Source organism: Doryrhamphus excisus, chromosome 20, assembly GCF_030265055.1.
Source record: "Doryrhamphus excisus isolate RoL2022-K1 chromosome 20, RoL_Dexc_1.0, whole genome shotgun sequence".
NCBI lineage: Eukaryota > Metazoa > Chordata > Actinopteri > Syngnathiformes > Syngnathidae > Doryrhamphus > Doryrhamphus excisus.
The window spans coordinates 13280334-13303401 of NC_080485.1; the positions used below are offsets into that span (position 1 = coordinate 13280334).

Here is a 23068-nt window from a genome sequence, read left to right on the forward strand (position 1 = left end):
TATGTTTTGTGAAGAAGTATTGTTATGTTCTGTTTGGAGTACTTAAAAATTGGTTGTGGACGTTTTGGTTCAGAATGTCTCCTCCCATTATTAGCTTCATCTTCAGGGTTTAGGGTTACTTCATTGGTTGCCATTTTCGTTCGTTCGTTCATTTGTTTGTTCGTTCGTTCGTTCGTTCGTTCGTTCGTTCATTCATTCATTCATTCATTCATTCATTCATTCATTCATTCATTCATTCATTCATTCATTCATTCATTCATTCATTCATTCATTCATTCATTCATTCATTTTCCACAGCTTTTCTACAGTTTTCCTACCCATGTCTTAGATAGAAGGTTAAAATCATCATGCAGCAACCTAACACTCAAAAAATAACCTAACACAAATTCATTCATTTTCTACCGCTTATCCTCACGAGGCTTGCAGGGGATGCTGGAGCCTATCCCAGCTGTCTTCGGGCGAGAGGCGGGGTACACCCTGGACTGGTGGCCAGCCAATCACAGGGCACATATAGACAAACAACCATTCACACTCACATTCATACCTATGGACAATTTGGAGTCGCCAATTAGCCTAGCATGTTTTTGGAATGTGGGAGGAAACCGGAGTTCCTGAAGGGTGGAATTGAACTCAGGTGTGAGGCTTTGCTGTGAGGCCTGTGTGCTAACCACTCGACCGCCGTGCAGCTGAGCTTCGTTGGTGAATTCATTAATTTATTTATTTTCTGTACCGCTTATCTTCAAGAGGGTCGCGGGCATGCTGGAGCCTATCCCACCTGACTTTGTTACCCGGATTACCCAGACTGTAGTAAACACAAGTAATAATAAGACATAATAATAATAACTCACATATTAGCATTTGGAAAGTTCCTTGTTGTAGTCGACATCAGTCTACCATCCATCCTCACTAATATAAAATAATGGCGGCACTAATGCAGTACACTAACGCGATCTCTACAGGGACACAAGAGACAGTCGTCGCTTAAGCATAGCAAGCTACCAAGCTAACTAGTTAGCCTCTAATTTATTTCTAAACTTAAGAAAAGGTTTGAAAACTGAGTGGCGAAAAAGTAAGGAGCTAAGTAAGAAGCTAAATATTTACCACTTCCACACTGAATGGGAGGAGTTTTACTAAAAACTTCTACAAAAGCATATAACCGTCTCAAATTACCAGTGAAACTACTACAGGTGTGTTACATAACACATATAGACAAACAACCATTCACACTCACATTCATACCTATGGACAATTTGGAGTCGCTAATTAACCTAGCATGTTTTTGGAATGTGGGAGGAAACCGGAGAAAATCCACGCATACACGGGGAGAACATGCAAACTCCACACAGAGATGGCCGAGTGTGGAATCGAACCCTGATTTCCTCGCTGCGCGCTAACCCCTTGTTAGAGTGTTGTATTCTCGTATTTTACAATGCCAAAGCAGGTTCTGAATGTTCGGTTTCTTTGAACGCCGACTTCCTTATATGGGCGTGCTCGGTACAACCTGTACAAACTGAGTGGGACCAATCACGGTGGAGTGGGTGTGCCCGCAGATTGGAATAAATTAAAACCGACCGTTTTGGAAAAATCCTCGGAAATACATTTGGAATAGGCGCAGATTCTGGAAGATCTAGAAAGCTTTCTGTGCGGCAATTGCTTTAACTTGCTTTAATTTGGCTTTAATGCTGACTGAGCACTTTGCTCCTTATCCTTATGCTTCTGTTGTTGTTCGTAAGTCCGCCTTTGGTCAAGAGAGCTATGTTTATCTTTACAATTTCTCATGCACTCCAAATCACTATTATAATTAAAAAAATTCAATTGCTATATACAATATAAGGAGTTTCCTAATGTAATGTAATAAACGTTGAGGCTATAATTGCAGCATTTAGAGTGCATTGATGTGACCGCCTTAAGGGGCGTAGTTCTTCACCCAGTAGTAATTAATGCAATATTTGGCTGAGCTTGTCCCAGACCAGCTAGAAGGTCTTTGTGTTCCATTCAACTCTGGACAAGCAGATAATAAAATAGAAAGAAACGAGCGTTTAAGGGTCTGCCAGCTGCCACACGGGTTGTAAAATAGACATTTGATGTCTCCGTACAGTCAAAATCGGGACCCCCCACCCCACCCGACCGACTGAGTACACACAGTCGTCAAAGCAACAGAAGAGAGAGAGTAAAAGAGGAAAAAAACAAAATACTGTTTGGCATTTGAAAATGTTTTGCTGCCCTTTCTGCGTGTTGATTGTTTTTGCCGAGATCCAGACAAGTAAAGACCCTGTCGGTTTTCACTCCTCTAATTTCGTTTCCTTTTCCAGTTCAGTGTCCTGGCGGTGAGCTCATCAGTAGTAGTCTCGACACCGACACATTATTGTGAGTCCAAGTCCCCCCCCCCGTGGTCCTGTCCCCTTCACACCGCAGCTCATAATAGCAGAGTGGACAAGGCTGTTATTATTTCCCTGCGCCCTATCGCCTGTGAAGTTAATTCCGGGTCACGTCATGATGAAAAGCTTTAAAAAAAATGCACCTCCGGTCGGCTTATACGTGAACATAAAATATAAATAGGAAGAAAAAATGCACTCATGCGCAACATATGCCTCATTTCTGTACTATAATCTCATCTCCTATGCTATCTTGATTATATATGCATTTATGTTATTACCTTAGAAACTCTAATTTAAGCATAGAGGTTGTGGCATTAATGGAAGCAAGCGGTAATTGGAGAGCGGCTAACGTGTAAATACATAACAACTTATTATTTATTAATTTAACAATGGTTTGGACTGCATGAGAAAGTATATTGCATAACGTAGTAGTATAAGTAGTAACAGAACCAATGTTGTAGTGCCATTGCAATGCCATTAATGCCGCCGATGAGTTCATTGTCAACAACAGCATGTACTAGCATGTACTATAAGTATAAGAGTACTATATGCATGAGTTACACATTTGTAGCTCAGTAGTAACATTTTAAAGCGCATGCAGAGGTAGATAAAGCCACTTTTCTGGCCTATAAATGTTGTTTGAGTATCCATTCAAGAGTCGCGGGGGTTGCTGGAGCCTATCCCAGCAGTCTTGGGGAGAGAGGCGGGGTACACTCTTCTTCTTCTTAATTTATTTCAGACATGCATACTATGTTACATTATATATATACATATATATATATATATATAGAAATTATATATATAGAAATTTATATAGAAATGTATATATACATACACATATACATACACACATATATACATACATATACATACACACATATCTACATACATATATATGTATACATACATATATATACATACACATATACATACACACATATATACATACATATACATACACACATATCTACATACATATATATGTATATATACATATATACATACACATATACATACACACATATATACATACATATACATACACACATATCTACATACATATATATGTATATATACATATATATACATACACATATACATACACACATATATACATACATATACATACACACATATCTACATACATATATATGTATATATACATATATACACATACACATACATGCATACACACAACACCTCATTACTACACATGTCTGAAAAGTAGCAGGAAGAAGCAAAACTCTGGACTGGTGGCCAGCCAATCACAGGCCACATATAGACAAACAACCATTCACACTCACATTCATACCTATGGACAATTTGGAGTCGCTAATTATCCTAGCATGTTTTTGGAATGTGGGAGGAAACCGAAACATACGGATGCAAACAAATCACTATATATAGTACGATGTGCTCCCAGTCAAGCACGCCGCTAAGCCTGATGGACTTCCTCCGAGAGAAAGAGGAAGCTATCGAAGAAGAATCGCAGGGGGGCTTCAGGGTGTGTAGCAGTGGGTGGCGACTGTGGAGGAAGCTAGATGGATGAAGAAGTGGTCGTCAGCTGTCCGGGACGCCCTGTAGAATCTCCGACAGAAGCGTCTTTCACACAGGCCTTTTCAGCCTGCTATTCAAAAAGCAGTAATTGCATCATCTTTCAAGCCCTTTGCCTGCGTCTGACTGGGAGACTGGATCCATTAATCAAACTAATGGAGAAGTAAGTGATTTCAAAATATAGGCTTTGATCACGCGGCCGTCATCGTTGCTCCCTCCCATCACCTCCCCGCGCCCTCGCTTATCTTTCTATTCTCACAGTCATTAAAGCGCCTCACATGTGTGGACCAGCCTGCACCAGAGATTAGCTCGGTATTAAACTTGTGTTAAGCTGCACAAAACTTTGCTTTTACACATTCGGGCCGCTCTCCACGAGTGATTGGACTTGATTTGAAATATAGCACAGCAGCGAAGGGAGTATGAGGTTATAGAAAAGGCTCTCTGTAAAAAAAAAAAAAAAAAAAAAAAAATCACTGTAGCTTATTAACTAGCAAGCAGCATGTGGCGAAGACTCGCTATTCAAAGCGTTGTATTGATCCCGAAGAGACAGATTACATTTTTAGTGCTCCTTTAGGTGTATTGAAATGTGCGCACCAGCTTTATAAAAAGTGGAACTTGGGTCTACGGGCGTAGCACGCCGTTAAAGATATAAATCAGAGCCTTGTGTAAATGCCTTAGCATGTTTGATGCCGCCACAAATGGCCTGACAAGCATTTGCACAAGTACTTAATTTATTTGACTAATTTACCGGTCATGACTTCACTCCAAGGTTTTGACGAAGCTTAATTAGACACGTGTGCACTTTGTATGCTTTTTCCGTGAAAGCCAGTTGAACAAAATCCCGCTTCTGGTCATACTTCCTGTTTATGAGATTCTGTGTAGACTTTGCATTGCGTCAACGGTTTTGACACTCCCACTCACCATGGCAGTTTGTGAAAACACGCATCATGCATGCCGGATGACACTCGTGGTCATCTGTGAGCCGTGTCTTGCCAGCACGACATGAGGGAATCAAACACAAAGAAGGCTTGGTGTTGAATTTGGATCAGCACGGACATATCTTAAAATGTTTTGAATAAAATTCCATAGACGTTTTTTGATGAAGAGCTATGTGAACCGGGCTGCATGGTGGTCGAGTGGTTAGCGCAAAGACCTCACTGCGAGGAGACCCGAGTTCAATCCCACCCTCGGCTATCTCTGTATGGAGTTTGCATGTTCTCCCTGTGCATGTGTGGGTTTTCTCCGGGTACTCCGGTTTCCCCCCACATTCCAAAAACATGCTAGGGCTAAGCGGTAGAAAATGAATGAATGAATCTTCGTACTACATGTTCTTCTTGTAATATTTGGACTTTGTTCCCATAATATTTCTTTAATATTTAACATTCCCAAAGATACTGTAATTCTGGATTTAGTTAGTTTATCATTATATTACAACTTTATGGCAACTTCTTTAATATTTCAACTTAGGTTAATTGGCGACTCCAAATTGTCCATAGGTATGAATGTGAGTGTGAATGGTTGTTTGTCTATATGTGCCCTGTGATTGGCTGGCCACCAGTCCAGGGTGTACCCCGCCTCTCACCTGAACACAGCTGGGATAGGCTCCACCCCCCTCCCCGCGACCCTTGTGAGGCTAAGCGGTAGAAAATGAATGAATGAATCTTCATACTACATGTTCTTCTTATAATATTTGAACTTTTTTCCCATAATATTTCTTTAATATTTAACATTCCAATCCAGGGTGTACCCCGCCTCTGGGATAGGTTCCAGCACCCCTTGCAACCCTCGTAATGATAAGCGGTAGAAAATGAATGAATGAATGTTGGCGCTAATTCTACATCAACAGAAGTATTCCTTACAGAAGTAAGACAGCTGGGATAGGCTCCAGCATCCCCCCCGCGACCCTCGTGAGGATAAGCAGTAGAAAATGAATGAATGAGCTAGTATGTGAACCAAGGACAAATTGATAAAGTTTTGATCCCAAGCTGGATCATTTCTGTGACACTTCCATCACTCAAAGCATAACATGATTGAATATGTGGCATTGATATATTTTACCCCCAAGGACAAATTGATTAACTCATGATTATGATGTGGATAAGATTCATTTGTAAAATAGGCCAAACTCAGAAGAAACGTGGTGTAACTTTATTATGAACTAAAGGTAGCTAAGGAAACGGTTCAATACTTGATAAGGTCTGTGTGTGGTCGTGATTTACTGCGCGCCCCCCTCTTGTTATTAAAGGCTGAATTTTTGATACCATATAGGATCACAGTCAATTGTGCCGGTCCATCAAATAAGATCAAACGCCAGCTGCCGACTCCAGCTGATAATGAACAAGATAAGTGGTATAGAAAATACATTCATTCATTCATTTTCTACTGCTTTTTCCTCACGAGGGTCGCGGGGGTGCTGGAGCCTATCCCAGCTGTCTTTAGCGAGAGGCGGGGTACACCCTGGACTGGTCGCCAGCCAATCACATATAGGCACAACAAAGAAGTTGCCATAAAGTTGTAATATAATGATAAACCAACAAAATCTAGAATTACAGTAGCTATGGGAATGTTAAATATTAAAGAAATATTATGGGAACAAAGTCCAAATATTACAAGAAGAACATGTAGTACGAAGATTCATTCATTCATTTTCTACCGCTTAGCCTCACAAGGGTCGCGGGGGGTGCTGGAGCCTATCCCAACTGTTTTCGGGGTACACCCTGGACAGCCAATCACAGGGCACATATAGACAAACAACCATTCACACTCACATTCATACCTATGGACAATTTGGAGTCGCCAATTAATCTAGCGTGTTTTTGGAATGTGGGAGGAAACCGGCGTACCCGGAGAAAACCCACGCATGCACGGGGAGAACATGCAAACTCCACACAGAGAGATGGCCGACGGTGGAATCGAACCCTGGTCTCCTAGCTGTGAGGTCTGCACGCTAAGAGTGTTGTATTCTCATATTTTACAATGCCAAAGCAGGTTCTGAATTCTCGGTTTATTCGAACGCTGACTTGGGCGCACTCGGTACAACCTGTACAAACTGAGTGGGACCAATCACCGTCGAGTGGGCGTGCCCGCAGATTGGAATAAATTAAAACCGACCGTTTTGGAAATCTAAGGAAATACATTTGGAATAGGTGCAGATTCTGTAAGATCTAGAAAGCTTTCTGTGCGGCAACTGCTCTATAGGAGGCCACAACTCATTTGGAACTGGAATTGAACCCTGGTCTCCTAGCTGTGAGGTCTGCGCGTTTACCACTTGTCCGCCGTGCTGCCCATAGAAAATACAGTCCAACAAAAAAATGAGCTTCATGTAGAGAAATATCACCCTTCCTTCCCTGGGTGAGGGTATCGTTACATGGAAAATTACTCCGGAGGCTTAATAACGTCTCCATTTGTGAAATAGGTCCATTATATCTGCTCTTGTATCAAGGTTACTTCATTGACAAAAGCAAGCGTGATATTATATCTTCTCAATACTACAGAAATGAGCCATTATTATCTAAACAGTGAACAAATTGTCACCAAATAGTAAATACAGTAAACCTCGGATATATCGGACTCGAATATATCGGAAATTCGCTCACAACGGACAGATAAAAAAGAACCGATTTTTCTGTAATGCATTTCCAATAAAAATTCATTGCATATATCAGATTTTTTATAACGGATTTCGCCTATTTCGGACAAAATCTCCAGTCCCGTTCCAATGCATTTCCATTAAATTTCCTTCCCATATATCGGATGGCCGCATCGTGGCGGTCCGATTTGTCGAATCGTGACAGGCCGCTATACGACGTCATTTGCAGCGTTTGCAGCGTTGCCTGCGCGTCCAGGTACATTGGAAACATAGTCAAGGAAGTGCCTTTTTATAACGGATAAAATCCGATTTACGCATATACCGGATATAAATCCGATATATACGTAAAACGGACATTTTCCGGTATACGCATATAACAAATTGCGCTTATATCGGACAAAACCAGTGGGAACAATTGAATCCGATATATCCGAGGTTTACTGTATTTTCTGTGAGCACCGTTATATTCAACAAGGAATCACAGCTCCCCATTGCAAGCAGCACTCATGCAGCCCCAGAGTCCCCGAATGCTTGATTCTAAGCAACACACACCCTGCTAACGAAACAAGCGTGGTTGACTCTCAAACCTGAAGGTTCTGGGTTTGATCCTTTGTCGTCGGGTGATCACGTTGAAGTATCTTTGGGCCCCCGGTTTTCTCCTGATGCTGCATCATCAGTGGGTAAATGTAATAGTATGAAAGCACCCACAATGTTGACGAAATGGGTTACACCGTCAAAAATACCTGCAGTCACACCCAAAAGAAGGAGGAAGAATAAGTTATGGCAGCAAAGCATCATTACAGAAGGAGGAGTAAAATAGACATATATGGGAAAATACGACAAAAGGAGCAATACGGTTTAACGAGGATACAAAAACGCTACAGATGAGAGAAACAAACGTAATAAGTGGTTTTGTTAACTTTCGTTTTTGTTTAAACAAGACAGAAATGTAAGAAAGTGTAAAAGTTGATTACTTTGCAGTTACCTTAACACTGTACTAATACATTAACGAGGATACAAAAACGCTACAGATGAGAGAAACAAACGTAATAAGTGGTTTTGTTAACTTTTGTTTTTGTTTAAACAAGACAGAAATGTAAGAAAGTGTAAAAGTTGATTACTTTGCAGTTACTTTAACACTGTACTAATACATTAACGAGGATACAAAAACGCTACAGATGAGAGAAACAAACGTAATAAGTGGTTTTGTTAACTTTTGTTTTTGTTTAAACAAGACAGAAATGTAAGAAAGTGTAAAAGTTGATTACTTTGCAGTTACTTTAACACTGTACTAATACTAATACTAATACTGTACGGCCTATTGGTAAAAAAAAAATATGCATACTGAAGCGGACTTAAAATTCCTATATTTGCATTAAAAGGGATATTCTTCCCACGTTCTTCTTTAGACAGCGAGTCACTGCCGGCCAACTTGTGGACATCACCGATGCTTCCTCAGAGGCCTTGATTGACATAAGAGAAGAAAGAGGCTTCATCAGACATGTTTGTCATGTCTCAGCATGACATTTGGCTTGATGGAGAAGCTGCTCCTCGTCTAATGTGATGCTAATGTGTCCGCCCGGCCCGGCATATCAAAGTCTCTCCATTTCTTTCAAAAGGAGCAGTCATGTCTTCTCATTGTAACAGCAAAACAAGGTGACGAGGTCAGCTCTCTTCCCCTTCTACTCCATTTGGGCTTCCAACTGTTTTAAGAAGTTCTTTGACAGATTTCTGTTCGTAGCGCCTACTTACATATTTATCCCGGTAAAACCCTAGATGTATTTTGCTGCGTGAAAAAGGGAAGTTGTGTGCTTCATTAAAAGTCGGGGCGCTTTCATTGCTGGGATGCTCGCACCTGAAATCTGAAGGCGACATGCATTATTCACATGCATTTACATAACATTCTTCGTTTTTTTGACCACAGGCGCTCCTTACCTGCCCAGATGCATTAAAGTATAACTTTAAATGAATGCTTCTTACTTGTTTGCACTTGTTTCTTCTCAGTTCATTCTTTAACCGTGCAGTAACCTTACTTTTAATGGTGTCACGGAACATCAAAAAAAAGTCCCGAATGCAATTAAGTACAGACATTTCCGGGACAACACATCTTAATGTTTTATTTATCTATTTTTACTTCAATAATTATACTGACAAGATTGAATAAATTAAAAAATATGTACAAATGTGTCAATAATTACAGAAATTATTTGATTTAACATGGATTTCATAAACTTAATATGATTAATTATTAATAGCAAGTAGTATTAGTATAAAAAAAAGTCCCAAATGCAATTAAGTACAGACATTTCCGGGACAACACATCTTGATGTTTTATTTATCTATTTTTTCTTGAATAATTATTCTGACAAGACTGAATAAATTAAAAAATATGTAAAAATGTGTCAATAATTACAGAAATTATTTGATTTAACATGGATTTCATAAACTTAATTTGAGTAATTATTAATAGCAACTAGTATTAGTATTAAAAAAAAGTCCCAAATGCAATTAAGTACAGACATTTCCGGGACAACACATCTTGATGTTTTATTTATCTATTTTTACTTGAATAATTATACTGACAAGATTGAATAAATTAAAAAAAATATGTAAAAATATGTCAATAATTACAGAAATTATTTGATTTAACATTTCATAAACTTAATATGATTAATTATTAATAGCAAGTAGTATTAGTAAAAATTCTGACATTCATTACAGTAGAAAAATGTGTGAAAAATACATAAATATTGGGCTAAAAATATATCAATATATGATGTACATTTATTTAAATATAATAATTACAATATTATGTACAACTCATAAATACAGCGAATTATTTTTTTATATAAAAATATTTTATAGATTTTTTTTCTGACATGGTAGTCCATTTCTGTTAATGGCCCTCCAAAATGAATTAATGAAGTATTACATAAATATATTCGATAAATTATTTATATATTCTCTGTATCGTGTTTTTTTTTTTAAAGCTTGTGTCATTAAAATATTTTAAAATACAGCTTTTTTGGTGTTCTAGTCGCTGTCCCCGCAGTTAATTATCTCCATCCATTAGCATCTATTAGCTTGCCAATGGAAGTTCATCATCAAAGATTCACAACCTAGATTTCCCTCTGGTGTAAAAAGTGTGTTCAATTTATGCCGGGTGCCTCCCAAAAGGGAATCCCTTCAGAAATGCAAATTCATCCTCTGCTAAGGTGTACTTTTCAAGTGTGTAGTGTTTAAATCGTTTTGCTTCACACTTATTATGTAATCATTAGAACTGTGGGAAAATGAAGTACAGAATCACTAGGACTCACAGTTCAGTGGGAATTGTCATAAGCGTTTAATAATAATAATAATAATAATAATAATAATAATAATAATAATAATAATAATAATAATAATAATAATAATAATAATAATAATAATAATAATAATACATTTTATTTGTATAGCGCTTTTCAAAATACTCAAAGGTACTTTACAGAAAAATGGAGTTGACTAAAAGCAAGTAAACAGAGTAAAAGATACATTAAAATACAACATTATGCTAAGGTCTACTTTTCAAGTGTGTAGTGTTTAAATCGTTTTGCTTCCTACTTATTATGTAATCATTAGAACTGTGGGAAAAGTACAGAAAAACTAGGAATCACAGTTCAGTGGGAATTGTTATAAGCGTTTAATAATAATAATAATAATAATAATAATAATAATAATAATAATAAGAAGAATAATAATATTATTAATAATAATAATAATACATTTTATTTGTATAGCCCTTTTCAAAATACTCAAAGATACTTTACAGAAAAATAGAGTTGACTAAAAGCAGTAAAAGATACATTAAAATACAACATTCATTCGTTTATACACAGTTAAAACATGAGTAAAAGCGAGGCTGGGCACAGCAGTCAGGTATAAAAAGTATATATTAATAGTATATAAAGTAATATTAATAATATTAATATAACATTTGAAAAAAATACACATAAAAAACTTGTGCGAAGGTATGAAGCTACTAAGAAAAGCTAGCAGCGCAAGCACAGTGACATACGCTAGGAAGCTAACAGCAGCTAATAGAAGCTAGCTTTATTAAGTTAGCATCATGCTGCTTTAGCGGCATGGCGTACGCTATTCCAGCGGATGCTAGCTGCTTTAGCTCCACGACAAGTCTTTGGGAAGCTAACGACATGATGGGAGTCATGATCTGTTTTTAATGTAGTGCTCATTTACTTTCACCTTCATTAGCGTGGATGATGCCTGGCCTTGGAAAAAAAAAGTCATTTATTCCGGAGGTTGGTTTTATGCTTAATCTCTAACCATTATATGTTAGTAAGATATATAGAGTCCAAACACTAGCGCTAATTGGCGTATATGTATTGTATATATTTATTTCAGTATTGAACAAAGCTAAACTTGTTCTCAATCAGAAATCACTCCACACTCTTTATTGCTCTCTGGTTCTACTATATATTACTTATTGTGTAGCAATATGGGCTAATAACTATAAAAGCAATCTTCACTCGCTAAATGTACTGCAAAAAAGGTCAGTAAGGATAATTCATAATGCCGCCTACATAGAACATACTAACTTCTTATTTCTAAAATCACAAATACTTCAACTTGCTGATATAGTTTATCTTCAAATAGCTAAAATAATGTATAAGGCTAAAAATAACCAATTAGCTAAAAATGTCATCCAATACTTCTCTACAAGAGAGGAGAAATATGATCTCAGGGAAGAAATACATTTGAAACACTTATATGCTAGGACTACGTTAAAAAGCCATAGCATTGTGCTATATATATCACTATATTGACACTTACTATGGTACCCATTATGTCATTGGATGGTCATATCACCTCGTACTTCGGAACGTGACAAAAAATTTGAAAAATTTATAAACAATTATACAAAAATAAATCAACAAAATTTTATTTTTTTTAATTATAAGAAATAATTAAAATATATATAAATAAAAATAAATAATAATAAAAAAAACTTAAATTATATTAGGAAAGCAGGAAGTGAACAAATGTAACAGTTACTGATTGTAAAAGTACCAGATGGAGGGGTAGGATTTAATAAGCTTTGCTTCTTCCTACGAGCGGCACGGCGGTTGAGTGGTTAGTGCGCAGACCAGGGTTCAATTCCACCCTCGGCCATCTCTGTGTGGAGTTTGCATGTTCTCCCCGTGAATGCGTGGGTTTTCCAAAAACATGCTAGGTTAATTGGCGACTCCAAATCGTCCATTAAAGGTATTAATGTGAGTGTGAATGGTTGTTTGTCTATATGTGCCCTGTGATTGGCTGGCCACCAGTCCAGGGTGTACCCTGCCTCTCACCCGAAGACAGCTGGGATAGGCTCCAGCACCCCCCGCGACCCTCGTGAGGAAAAGCGGTAGAAAATGAATGAATGAATGCTTCTGAACTGTGAACTGATTATGTGATGCATTCAATTGTAATCTGATGCATGTTCAAATGAAATAAAACCATTTCCATTACCATATATAGGTTAAAAAACTGAATGCGTCCCATATCAAAGTGAAAATGGACAATCAAAAAGTGTTGTAAATTTTTTTTCACCGTCCCAGATGGTGAAAGTGGGACTCTACTGTATTTTTGTTTGCACCAAATAATCCTCCTAAATGTTTTCCCACCAGAGAAACTTATCCGTCTGGAGCGTGTCCAAGCTCCACCCCACACCTGTTTCCACATATGCTACCGCAGTTCCTCTCAATCCCTTCCTGGCTTCCTCCTCTTTAAATTGGACTTGGCATTCCCAGGCCGCCTTTGTGCTATGGCGGGCGTATTAGAACACGCCTTGGGCTTCTCTGTCTCTCTGATGAGAGATCTTAGCGGGGGAATATTCCTCAGATGTCACTTGAGGCTGTCGTCTTGTGCCGCCTTTCTTGTGCAGAAACGGCGTCGCTCTCCAGAGTTTCCCCCTTTGCATCATCTTTTCAACGCCGCCGCGCAAAACGCCAAAATGACTCAGCAGGGCTTGTTGACGGCGTTTCAACTCCTGAGTGAATTTTCCAAAGCTGTGATAGATTCCAGTCGAGGAGGGGGGTTGCTCGATTCTATCCGATTCGATTAGGAAAAAGGGTGATTAGGCGCATTAGAACATGGAGGAATTGTGTCGAAGCGGGAGGCGGCCATTGTGTTCTAAGTGGGGCTTGTTTGGAATCATAATGAGCAACCCACTTTATCATCATAGGCCACATGTCACTGTGTGCCACACGGTGCTCCATTCTTATGAAACACTGAAAAACTAACCAATACTGCTGTTGATGTAGAATTAGCACCAACATTCATTCATTCATTTTCTATTGTTTATCATTACGCGGGTGTGCTGGAGCCTATCCCAGCTGTTTTCGGGTGAGAGGCGAAAACCCACGCATGCATGGGAGAACATGCAGACTCCACACAGAGATTGCCCGAGGGTGGGATTGAACTCGGGCCTCCTACCTGTGAGGTCTGCGCGCTAACCACTCGCTACCGTGCAGCCAAAACAAAATTCTAAATTCCTCACGAGGGTTGCAGGTGTGCTGGAGCCTATCCCAGCTCTCTTTGAGCGAGAGGCGGGGTACACCCTGGACTGGTGGCCAGCCAATCACAGTGCACATATAGACAAACAACCATTCACACTCACATTCATGCCTATGAGAACATACAAACTCCACACAGATATGGTGGGATCGAACTCGGGTCTCCTAGCTGTGAGGTCTGTGCGCTAACCACGCAACCACCGTGCAGCCAAAACAACATTTATCACATAAAAAAACATGCTAACTGAGGCGTATGTTAACCGAGGTCATGCAAAACAAAACCAGTTGATAATTTCACTGATATTGAAATCGTGATACAAACTCATTTAGTGTTTGTTTTTTTCCCAAAAAACAGAAACAATTTGTAATTTGTTTTGCAAACATAGTGTGAGGTCTGCACGCTAACCACTCGACCGCTGTGCAGCCAAAACAAAATTATGACGACAAACAAAAAAAAACATGCTAACCGAAGCGTATGTTAACCGAGGTCCCACGCTGCATGCAAAACAAAACCAGTTGATAATTTCACTGATATTGAAATCGTGATACAAAGTCATTTTGTGTTTGTTTTTTTTTCTCCCAAAAACAAGTCATGAACAAGAAACAATTTGTAATTTGTTTTGCAAACATAGTGTGAGGTCTGCGCGCTACCCACTCGACCGCCGTGCAGCCAAAACAAAATTATGACGTAAAAAAAAACCATGCTAACTGAGGCATATGTTAACCGAGGTCCCACACTGCATGCAAAACAAAACCAGCTGTTTTTTTCCAACAAGAAACAATTTGTAATTTGTTTTTGAAACATAGTGTGAGGCCTGCGCGCTAACCACTCTACCCCCGTGCAGCCGAGCTCCAATAATAATTAGATTATTATTTTAAGATCAATTGAAAACTTGCAATAATTTACCGTACATTTTGCACTGTTGGCTCTTGATGGCTAAAATTGTAATTTTTGAGCTAGTTTTAAAATTCGGATCCGTAATGTAATCTCCTGTCTACCTTTTATAATGATGTCAAAGAAGGACATGGAAAAAAATAATAAATAAATCACAAAACACAAATAAGAAAAAAAAATCATTGACGTTCCAGCAAGCTTGTAACAAGTTTTTCTCCCAGCGCTGCCTTGCCGGCACTCCTTCATAAAAAGCTAGCGTGATTTGGAGAACCAGCATGCGGCTAATCTTCTCCTCCAACCTCCGAACAGTCACGCTTAAGAGTTTAACGCCTCTCTCATTTCCACATTTCATCAAGCTGAAAGATGTCCATTGGAGTCCAAAAGCAATATTTACCTCCACGCTTGAGACCACACATCTCCAGGAAAACCTCATTTGCGCACGACTGCTCTGAAATTCAAATGGAGAGCGAAAAGCCAGCAAAATGTTGCTGCGAAAACATTAGCGCAAAAACTTAAAGACGCGTTGCTTATGTGGAGAAATGAGAGCGTCGTATGTAGTTGCGTTTAACTGAACGTTTAACATACCGCAGGTAAGAGTTCACAGGTAATGGCGGTACTGTGAAGTGAAGAATAGACAGGAGCTGAAGGTCACCTTCATGTCTAATGTGTGTGTGTGTGTGTGTGTGTGTATCACTGCAGGGAATGTGCATTTGTACAACAAAGACAGGTGGATGGATGCTGTACTTGAAATGAAAGAAGCCATAGGGGCATGTTAGTAGTAGCGATATTAGTAGTAGTAGTAGTAGTAGTAGTAAAGAAAGACAAACAACAAAATGCATATACAGGAAGCCAAGTGTAGTTCTCATTTTTCGCAAAACAGACTGGAGCTGGAAAACATTATTCCCAAAAAAACAGGGAATTTAGAGGGAATTTTGGGGTATCAAAATAGTTCAGAGGAGAAAAAGCGGAGTTGATCGAGTACTCTTGCTACTATCGGCTCTTGTTTGACTTGTTTTTTATTGGCCCTTAATTTCGTTTCTGGGAACGATCTGAAGGACGGGCAGTGCATCAGAATTATTACTTTAAAAATTATTGTGTTTTCAAAAGAAATTATCTTGAAATTGGTTTTCGAATGGACATACGTATATGACAGGGGTCGGCAACCTTTTTCTATCAAAAGAGACATTTTACTCCCTCGCTCGCTAAAGGAAAATAAACTGGAGCCGCAAAACATAATTCAAAAACAGGGAATTTAGAGGGAATTTCGGGGTATCAAATTAGTTCAGAGGAGAAAAAGCGGAGTTGATCGAGTACTCTTGCTAGTATCGGATCTTGCTAATATAGAAGATAAATGTACATACGTATCTATGTAAATTAGATATAAACTGCTTACATTTGTTGACAAACATGTTTAGTTCGGGTGTTAAATACTTGAGCATTGCGAAGGGAGCCACAATAAAGAGGCTGAAGAGCCACATGCGGCTCAGGAGCCGTGGGTTGCTGACCCCTGGTATATGGAATAGACAATTTACATGAATGGACACTGGGTGTATGTGAATTGACAAACAGGCGTTTGTATATGAACGGACCGACAGATGTGTACATTATATGTGTATGTGAATGGACAGACAAATGTTTACACCATGCGTATGTGAATGGATAGACGTACGTATGTTTACATTGTGTGTACAGTATGCGGGTGCACATATAGATGTTTTCAGTGTGGGTGTATGAATCGATCAACAGATGTGTACATTATATGTGTATGTGAATGGACAGACAGATGTTTACACCACGCGTATGTGAATGGATAGACGTATGTTTACATTGTGTGTACAGTATGCAGGTGCACATATAGATGCTTACAGTGTGGGTGTATGAATGGATCAACAGATGTGTACATTATATGTGTATGTGAATGGACAGACAGATGTTTACACCATGCGTATGTGAATGGATAGACGTATGTTTACATTGTGTGTAGAGTATGCGGGTGCACATGTAGATGGGTGTATGAATGGATCAACAGATGTGTACATTATATGTGTATGTGAATGGACAGACAGATTATTTACACCATGCGTATGTGAATGGATAGACGTATGTTTACATTGTGTATACAATATGCGGGTGCATAAAAAGATGTTTACAATGTGGGTGTATGAATGGATCAACAGATGTGTACATTATCTGTATACCATGCATATGTGAATGGATAGACGGATGTCTATCAAGTTTAGTTCTCATTTTTCAAAATTTCTGGATGAAATATTTTCCCCGTCATCTTGAATCACAAAAAATAACAAAGCGGCGAGGCTTGACTGACCTGACCTCCATGAATTTCTCATCATGTTTTTAAAAGCTCTATTCGCTAACACCCCCCCCCCCCCCCCCCCCATCCCACCTCCCACACTCAATGTTCTCTTTTGCTTTCTATTTCCAGGCTGTGGAAACCAACCTGGCATCCAAGGACAGTCACTGGGTCTATGCCAACGAGGTGAGTCCAAACCACAAACAAAGCTGAGTCGACGCATTTCTTTGTTGTTTGTCCGTGTGACCGTACCCTTGGCAGGATGTTGTACATCAGCCTTTCTTTCAGCTCTAAATGCTCCCCTGAAAATGGACATAATAGCACGCAACAGTCAAGTGCGCCACTCTGTATGTTCCCTATGATTTCTCCAATTATCTTGAAAATCAGCGGATGAAAGGGAATAAAAAGGGTCGCTCCCAGTTGACCTGCCTCACAATTAGTATGTCAGTTCCCAGCAGGAGCTCGCCGACTACAGAAAAAAAAAGATAAAGAAAAACTTGTTTCCGTTTATCATGCAGAAACATCAGCCACGTATACATGGACCCAAATATTCCAATTCTCTTTGGATTATTTGCTCAAACGGAAAGAATGTAACCTTTGTATACACCTCATTCCGAAAAAAAAAATGTCAATCCGAATGAATATATGATCGGATTCCCAGGGGTGGAATATTCCTTTCCCCAATCCGATTGAGATATCTTGTACCCGCTCAAACGGAAAGTTGTCAGACTGCGTTCTTCTTCTTCTGTTGTTTTTTCGGTTAGCAAGCAGCTTTCATGTGCATTACCGCCATCTGTGGAACAGAATCTAAACCAGGGGTGGGCAAACTTTTTGACTCGCGGCCCGCATTGATATGACAAAATTTACGGGGGGGGCAGACTATATATTTTACACGTAACAGTCCACCTGGTATTATTGTATCTGTAAAATTGTCATGCAATCTGCTATTATTATTTATTATTTTATATTTATATTTAAATATTTTAAAAATAATAAAATATTATAATAATTACAATAAAATTAAAACAATAATTATTATATTATTATTATGTAAAATATGCAAATATAACAATAATATTATATATAATTAATATAATAATTAGCATTAATATAATAATTATAATAATCATAATAGTTCTAATAGTAATTGTAATAATATAATAATATAATAATAATAATAATTATTATTATTATTATTATGTGCTTGTGTCCCTTTTTTCAGGAGCACTTTGTAAACAACAGACCATGTAAAAAAACGAAATTGATAAAACCATCAAAAGGTTGGCTCAGGCCATGATGCCAGGTTGTATGTTGGCGGGCCGGATGTGGCCCCCGGGCCGTAGTTTGCCCACCCCTGATCTAAACCCTTCTATACTTTATTCACATTATTAAGTCCGGTTTTATTAAAAAAGAAAATATATATCTATATAAAACATATGCCGAATTTAATTATAAAATATTAGCAAAATTGAACTTTATCTTTTCCTGTTCCCGAGTGCGTTCTTTCAGCGAATGCTCAGCTATAACACGCAGCTCGAGATGTTGTTCGGTTTTAAAAATGGAGTCGAGCAATCGGGACTGGACTGCAGCGGAAAGTTTTTTTTTAATTCAAACTAAATTTCAAGACCGGATGAACGAAAAACTGGCAATACGGAGTTATTCCAACAAGGGAAAGAAAAACCCAAGGAAGTCGGTGTCACGTGATGTTGGTGTTTACGTTTTACTGCGTATGCCCCATTGACTATTCTGGTTGATTATAGCAGCGCATATATACACACAATTGGAATATTACAATATGTGTACCATTGCTTTCGGAAAGGTCATCCGGAAAGATTCCATTCAGAAAGACAAAAACTCCTCATGTAAACATGGCTATTGTATCCTTGGACTATATCATATCTATCAAAGTAACACAATAATCTCTAATCTCAATAATCTCATTCAAGTTATGGCAGACTTTTGTTCTTAAAGCCATTTTCTGAATGTTCTGCACTCTTGTTTCCATGCCAAGTCGAAAAATACTGCCTTTTTTTTTTTGCCATCGGGCAACTGTCGCTCAGTTCCCCATGTCTGGCGTCATGTTGTCTTCTTTAGACAGCAAAGGCTGAATCTATAGTAGTGCAATCCACTTTGCCTCCGCTGCAGACATGAGTAATCAATGAGTTCCAACAAATCAGTTCATCCATTATTATACCCCTGTCATGTTGCTAGAAAATACTCCCCCTTGAAACATAATATAGTGTATTTTTATTGTAATTCTTGCAAGAAGCCGTTGCTATGTTTTCATGTTACAGTACAAAGATGCTGTCCATTGCTGCTTGTTTGTTAACCAAGGGGGCAAATATTGATTGGTAAAGGTTAATGCGGCTTTTAGTATTCTTGCAATCCACATGTGCCTCACTGATTTATTTACCAGAATTAGCAGCCACTGCTTTTTTACTACTACGTATAACACAATAGAATCTCAAAATAAACAATGAATTGGTCATTTCAACAGCAGAATGTGAATGCCAATTACACCAATGCCAAGCGATATATGTCAATATATGTTTATCATTAATGAATGTTGTTGTTAAACCTGTGTCCTGCATTTATTTACACATTGGTAATGGTAATGGTAATGGTTTGATTTCATTTGAACATGCATCAGATTACAATTGAATGCATCACATAATCAGTTCACAGTTCCACATGTCCAAAAGGAGTAGGAAGAAGCAAAGCTTATTAAATCCTACCACTCCATCTGGTACTTTTACAATCAGTAACTGTTACATTTGTTCACTTCCTGCTTTACTAATATAATTTACGTTTTTAAATGTTTTTTTCATGTTATTAATTTTTATTTTTTTTTAATTTGTATTAATTTGTATTAATTTGTATTAATTTGTATTAATTTGTATTAATTTGTATTAATTTGTATTAATTTTTAATATTTTTTTATTAATTTTTATTATTTTTTATTATTTTTTATTAATTTACTTTTATTTGATTTTTTTTGTCACGTACCAAAGTACGAGGTGATATGACCATACAATGACATACTGGGTACCATAGTAAGCATCAATATGAATGTTTTTAAATGTTTTTATGTTATTAATTTTTATTAATTTAATTTTATTTGATTTTATTTTTTTGTCACGTACCGAAGTACAAGGTGATATGAGCATCCAATGACATAATGTGTACCATAGTAAGTGTCAATATAGTGATATATATAGCACATCATGACTGGTTCAAGACTCTTCATCCTTGTATTTAGCAAACATCAACTGCTTGTATTATTTCTTGAATTGGCTCATCGTTGTGCATTGTTTGATTTCCTTACTCAATCCATTCCATAGTTTGATTCCATATTATACGCTGTTTCTGTCAGTTTTTTTTACTTCTGTACTTTATTTACTTTATTATTACGAGATGAGATGACGACACTGGGTCCACAACAACAATAGGAGACGAGATTTTGACATTAATTTGAACTAAAGTATAATGACGACTGGTTAAATCTAGTTCTACACATTTTCTTTCCCTATTAGAAAATTGGTGGCATTTAAACACAGGAAGTTAACAAACTATCAGTAATACTCAGGCCAGATAAAATAAACTCGTTTTCGGACATGTTGACAAGTACAATCACGTGACATTCTTTAATGACTTGACTTATTTAATGACTAATGCCTTATTTTGTATTGTTTTAAATCAATTCATTCATGCATGCAGGTAAAATATGGATTTGCAAATGCCCAGAGAGGCCTCAAGCACTGTGAAAGGCTTCTCTCGCTACCTTTTTAATTGCTATTATTGGATTTGTATGCTTCACAAAGCAGCACCAAAAAGGGGTCTTGTGCAGTCTGAGCCCGTTTGATAAGTGACTGACTGTAATTTTTAATTTAACATTCAGGCTTATACGTTTCTTTAAGTCTTTTTGTTACAGATGTGCAGACATTACAGTATGCATGAAGCAATTTGCTCCCTTTAGGGCGAATGTGATGTGTTATTAACAATAACCTTCATCCCCTTTTACCTTCTTCTGACCTTTCAACCTCATTCTGAAGACCATGAAAAAGCTATAGTTATCTTTCTCTTGTAATGCGTCCTCTTTTCTTTTTTTTATTATCCAAAATAAACTGCCCATGAAGATGGCATTCACCTTGAAAGGAGATGACACTTGTTGTCCTTCAGAGCGCCGCACTTGTCTCGCAAAGAGCTACAGTAAAACAGCGAATTTCACTGAAATGTTTTTATTTTCACTTCAGGTTTTTTTAATAGGCACCCCTTTAACTCAACCCTAGCATGAATTTATTGTAAAAATATTGTTTTACATCTCGACAGGGTAAGGAGCATAATGACGGCACGCTGACTTGTTTTTTATTGGCCCTTAATTTCGTTTCTGGGAACTTCCTGAGGCGATCTGAAGGACGAGCAGTGCATCAGAATTATTAGTTTAAAAATTATTGTTTTTTTTTTTCAAAAGAAATGTTCTTGAAATTGGTTTTTGAATTTGCCATAGCAGTCAGGCGTTACATGTGAATGGACATACGTATATGACAGGGGTCGGCAACCTTTTTCTATTAAAAAGAGCCATTTTACCCCCTTGCTCGCTAAAGGGAAATAAACTGGAGCCGCAAAACATAATTTAGATGTCATTTTGGGGTATCAAAGTAGTTCACAGGAGAAAAACCGGAGTACTCTTGCTAGTATCGGATCTTGCTAATATAGAAGATAAATGTACATAAGTATCTATCTAAATTAAATATAAACTGCTTACATTTGTTGACATACATGTTTAGTTCGGGTGTTAAATACTTGATCATTGCAAATGGAGCCACAACAAAGAGTCTGAAGAGCCACATGCGGCTCTGGAACCGTGGGTTGCTGACCCCTGATATATGGAATAGACAATTTACATGAATGGACACTGGATATATGTGAGTTTACAAACAGGTGGTTGTATATGAATGGACTGACAGATGTGTACATTATATGTGTATGTGAATGGACAGACAGATTATTTACACCATGCATATGTGAATGGATAGACGTATGTTTACATTGTGTGTACAGTATGTGGGTGCACATATAGATGCTTACAGTGTGAGTGTGTGTATGGATCAACAGATGTGTACATTATCTGAATATGTGAATGGACCGACAGATTATTTACACCATGCATATGTGAATGGATAGACGGATGTTTACATTGTGTGTACAGTATACGGGTGCACATATAGATTCTTACAGTATTGGTGTATGAATGGATCAACAGATGTGTACATTATCTGTGTATGTGAATGGACAGACAGATTATTTACACCATGCATATGTGAATGGATAGACGTATGTTTACATTGTGTGTACAGTATGTGGGTGCACATATAGATGCTTACAGTGTCGATGTATGAATGGATCAACAGATGTGTACATAATCTATATATGTGAATGGACAGACAGATTATTTACACCATGCATATGTGAATGGATAGACGTATGTTTACATTGTGTGTACAGTATGTGGGTGCACATACAGATGCTTACAGTGTGGGTGTATGAATGTATCAACAGATGTGTATATAATCTGTATATGTGAATGGAGAGACAGATTATTTACACCATGCATATGTGAATGGATAGACGGATGTTTACATAGTGTGTTGAGTGTTGGTGTATGAACAAACACATGCATGTACTATTTCTGTATGTAAATGACATATGATGTCATCATGTATGCGTGAATTGACTTACAAAGGTTTAGATTGTGTATGTGAACCGACAGTAAGTATGTGAATGGACAAA

General features: G+C 37.9%; 1 protein-coding gene across 3 annotated transcripts in view; it reads left to right on the top strand.

The window, feature by feature from the left end:
* The window catches only part of grid1a (glutamate receptor, ionotropic, delta 1a), a 300893-nt gene that overhangs the window by 219187 nt on the left and 58638 nt on the right, over nucleotides 1-23068 (top strand). For all 3 annotated transcript variants that reach the window (XM_058058873.1, XM_058058872.1, XM_058058871.1), the window contains exon 5: nucleotides 17411-17464. In XM_058058873.1, coding sequence (XP_057914856.1) covers nucleotides 17411-17464 — 54 coding nt within the window. The remainder of the gene's footprint in view (nucleotides 1-17410; nucleotides 17465-23068) is intronic.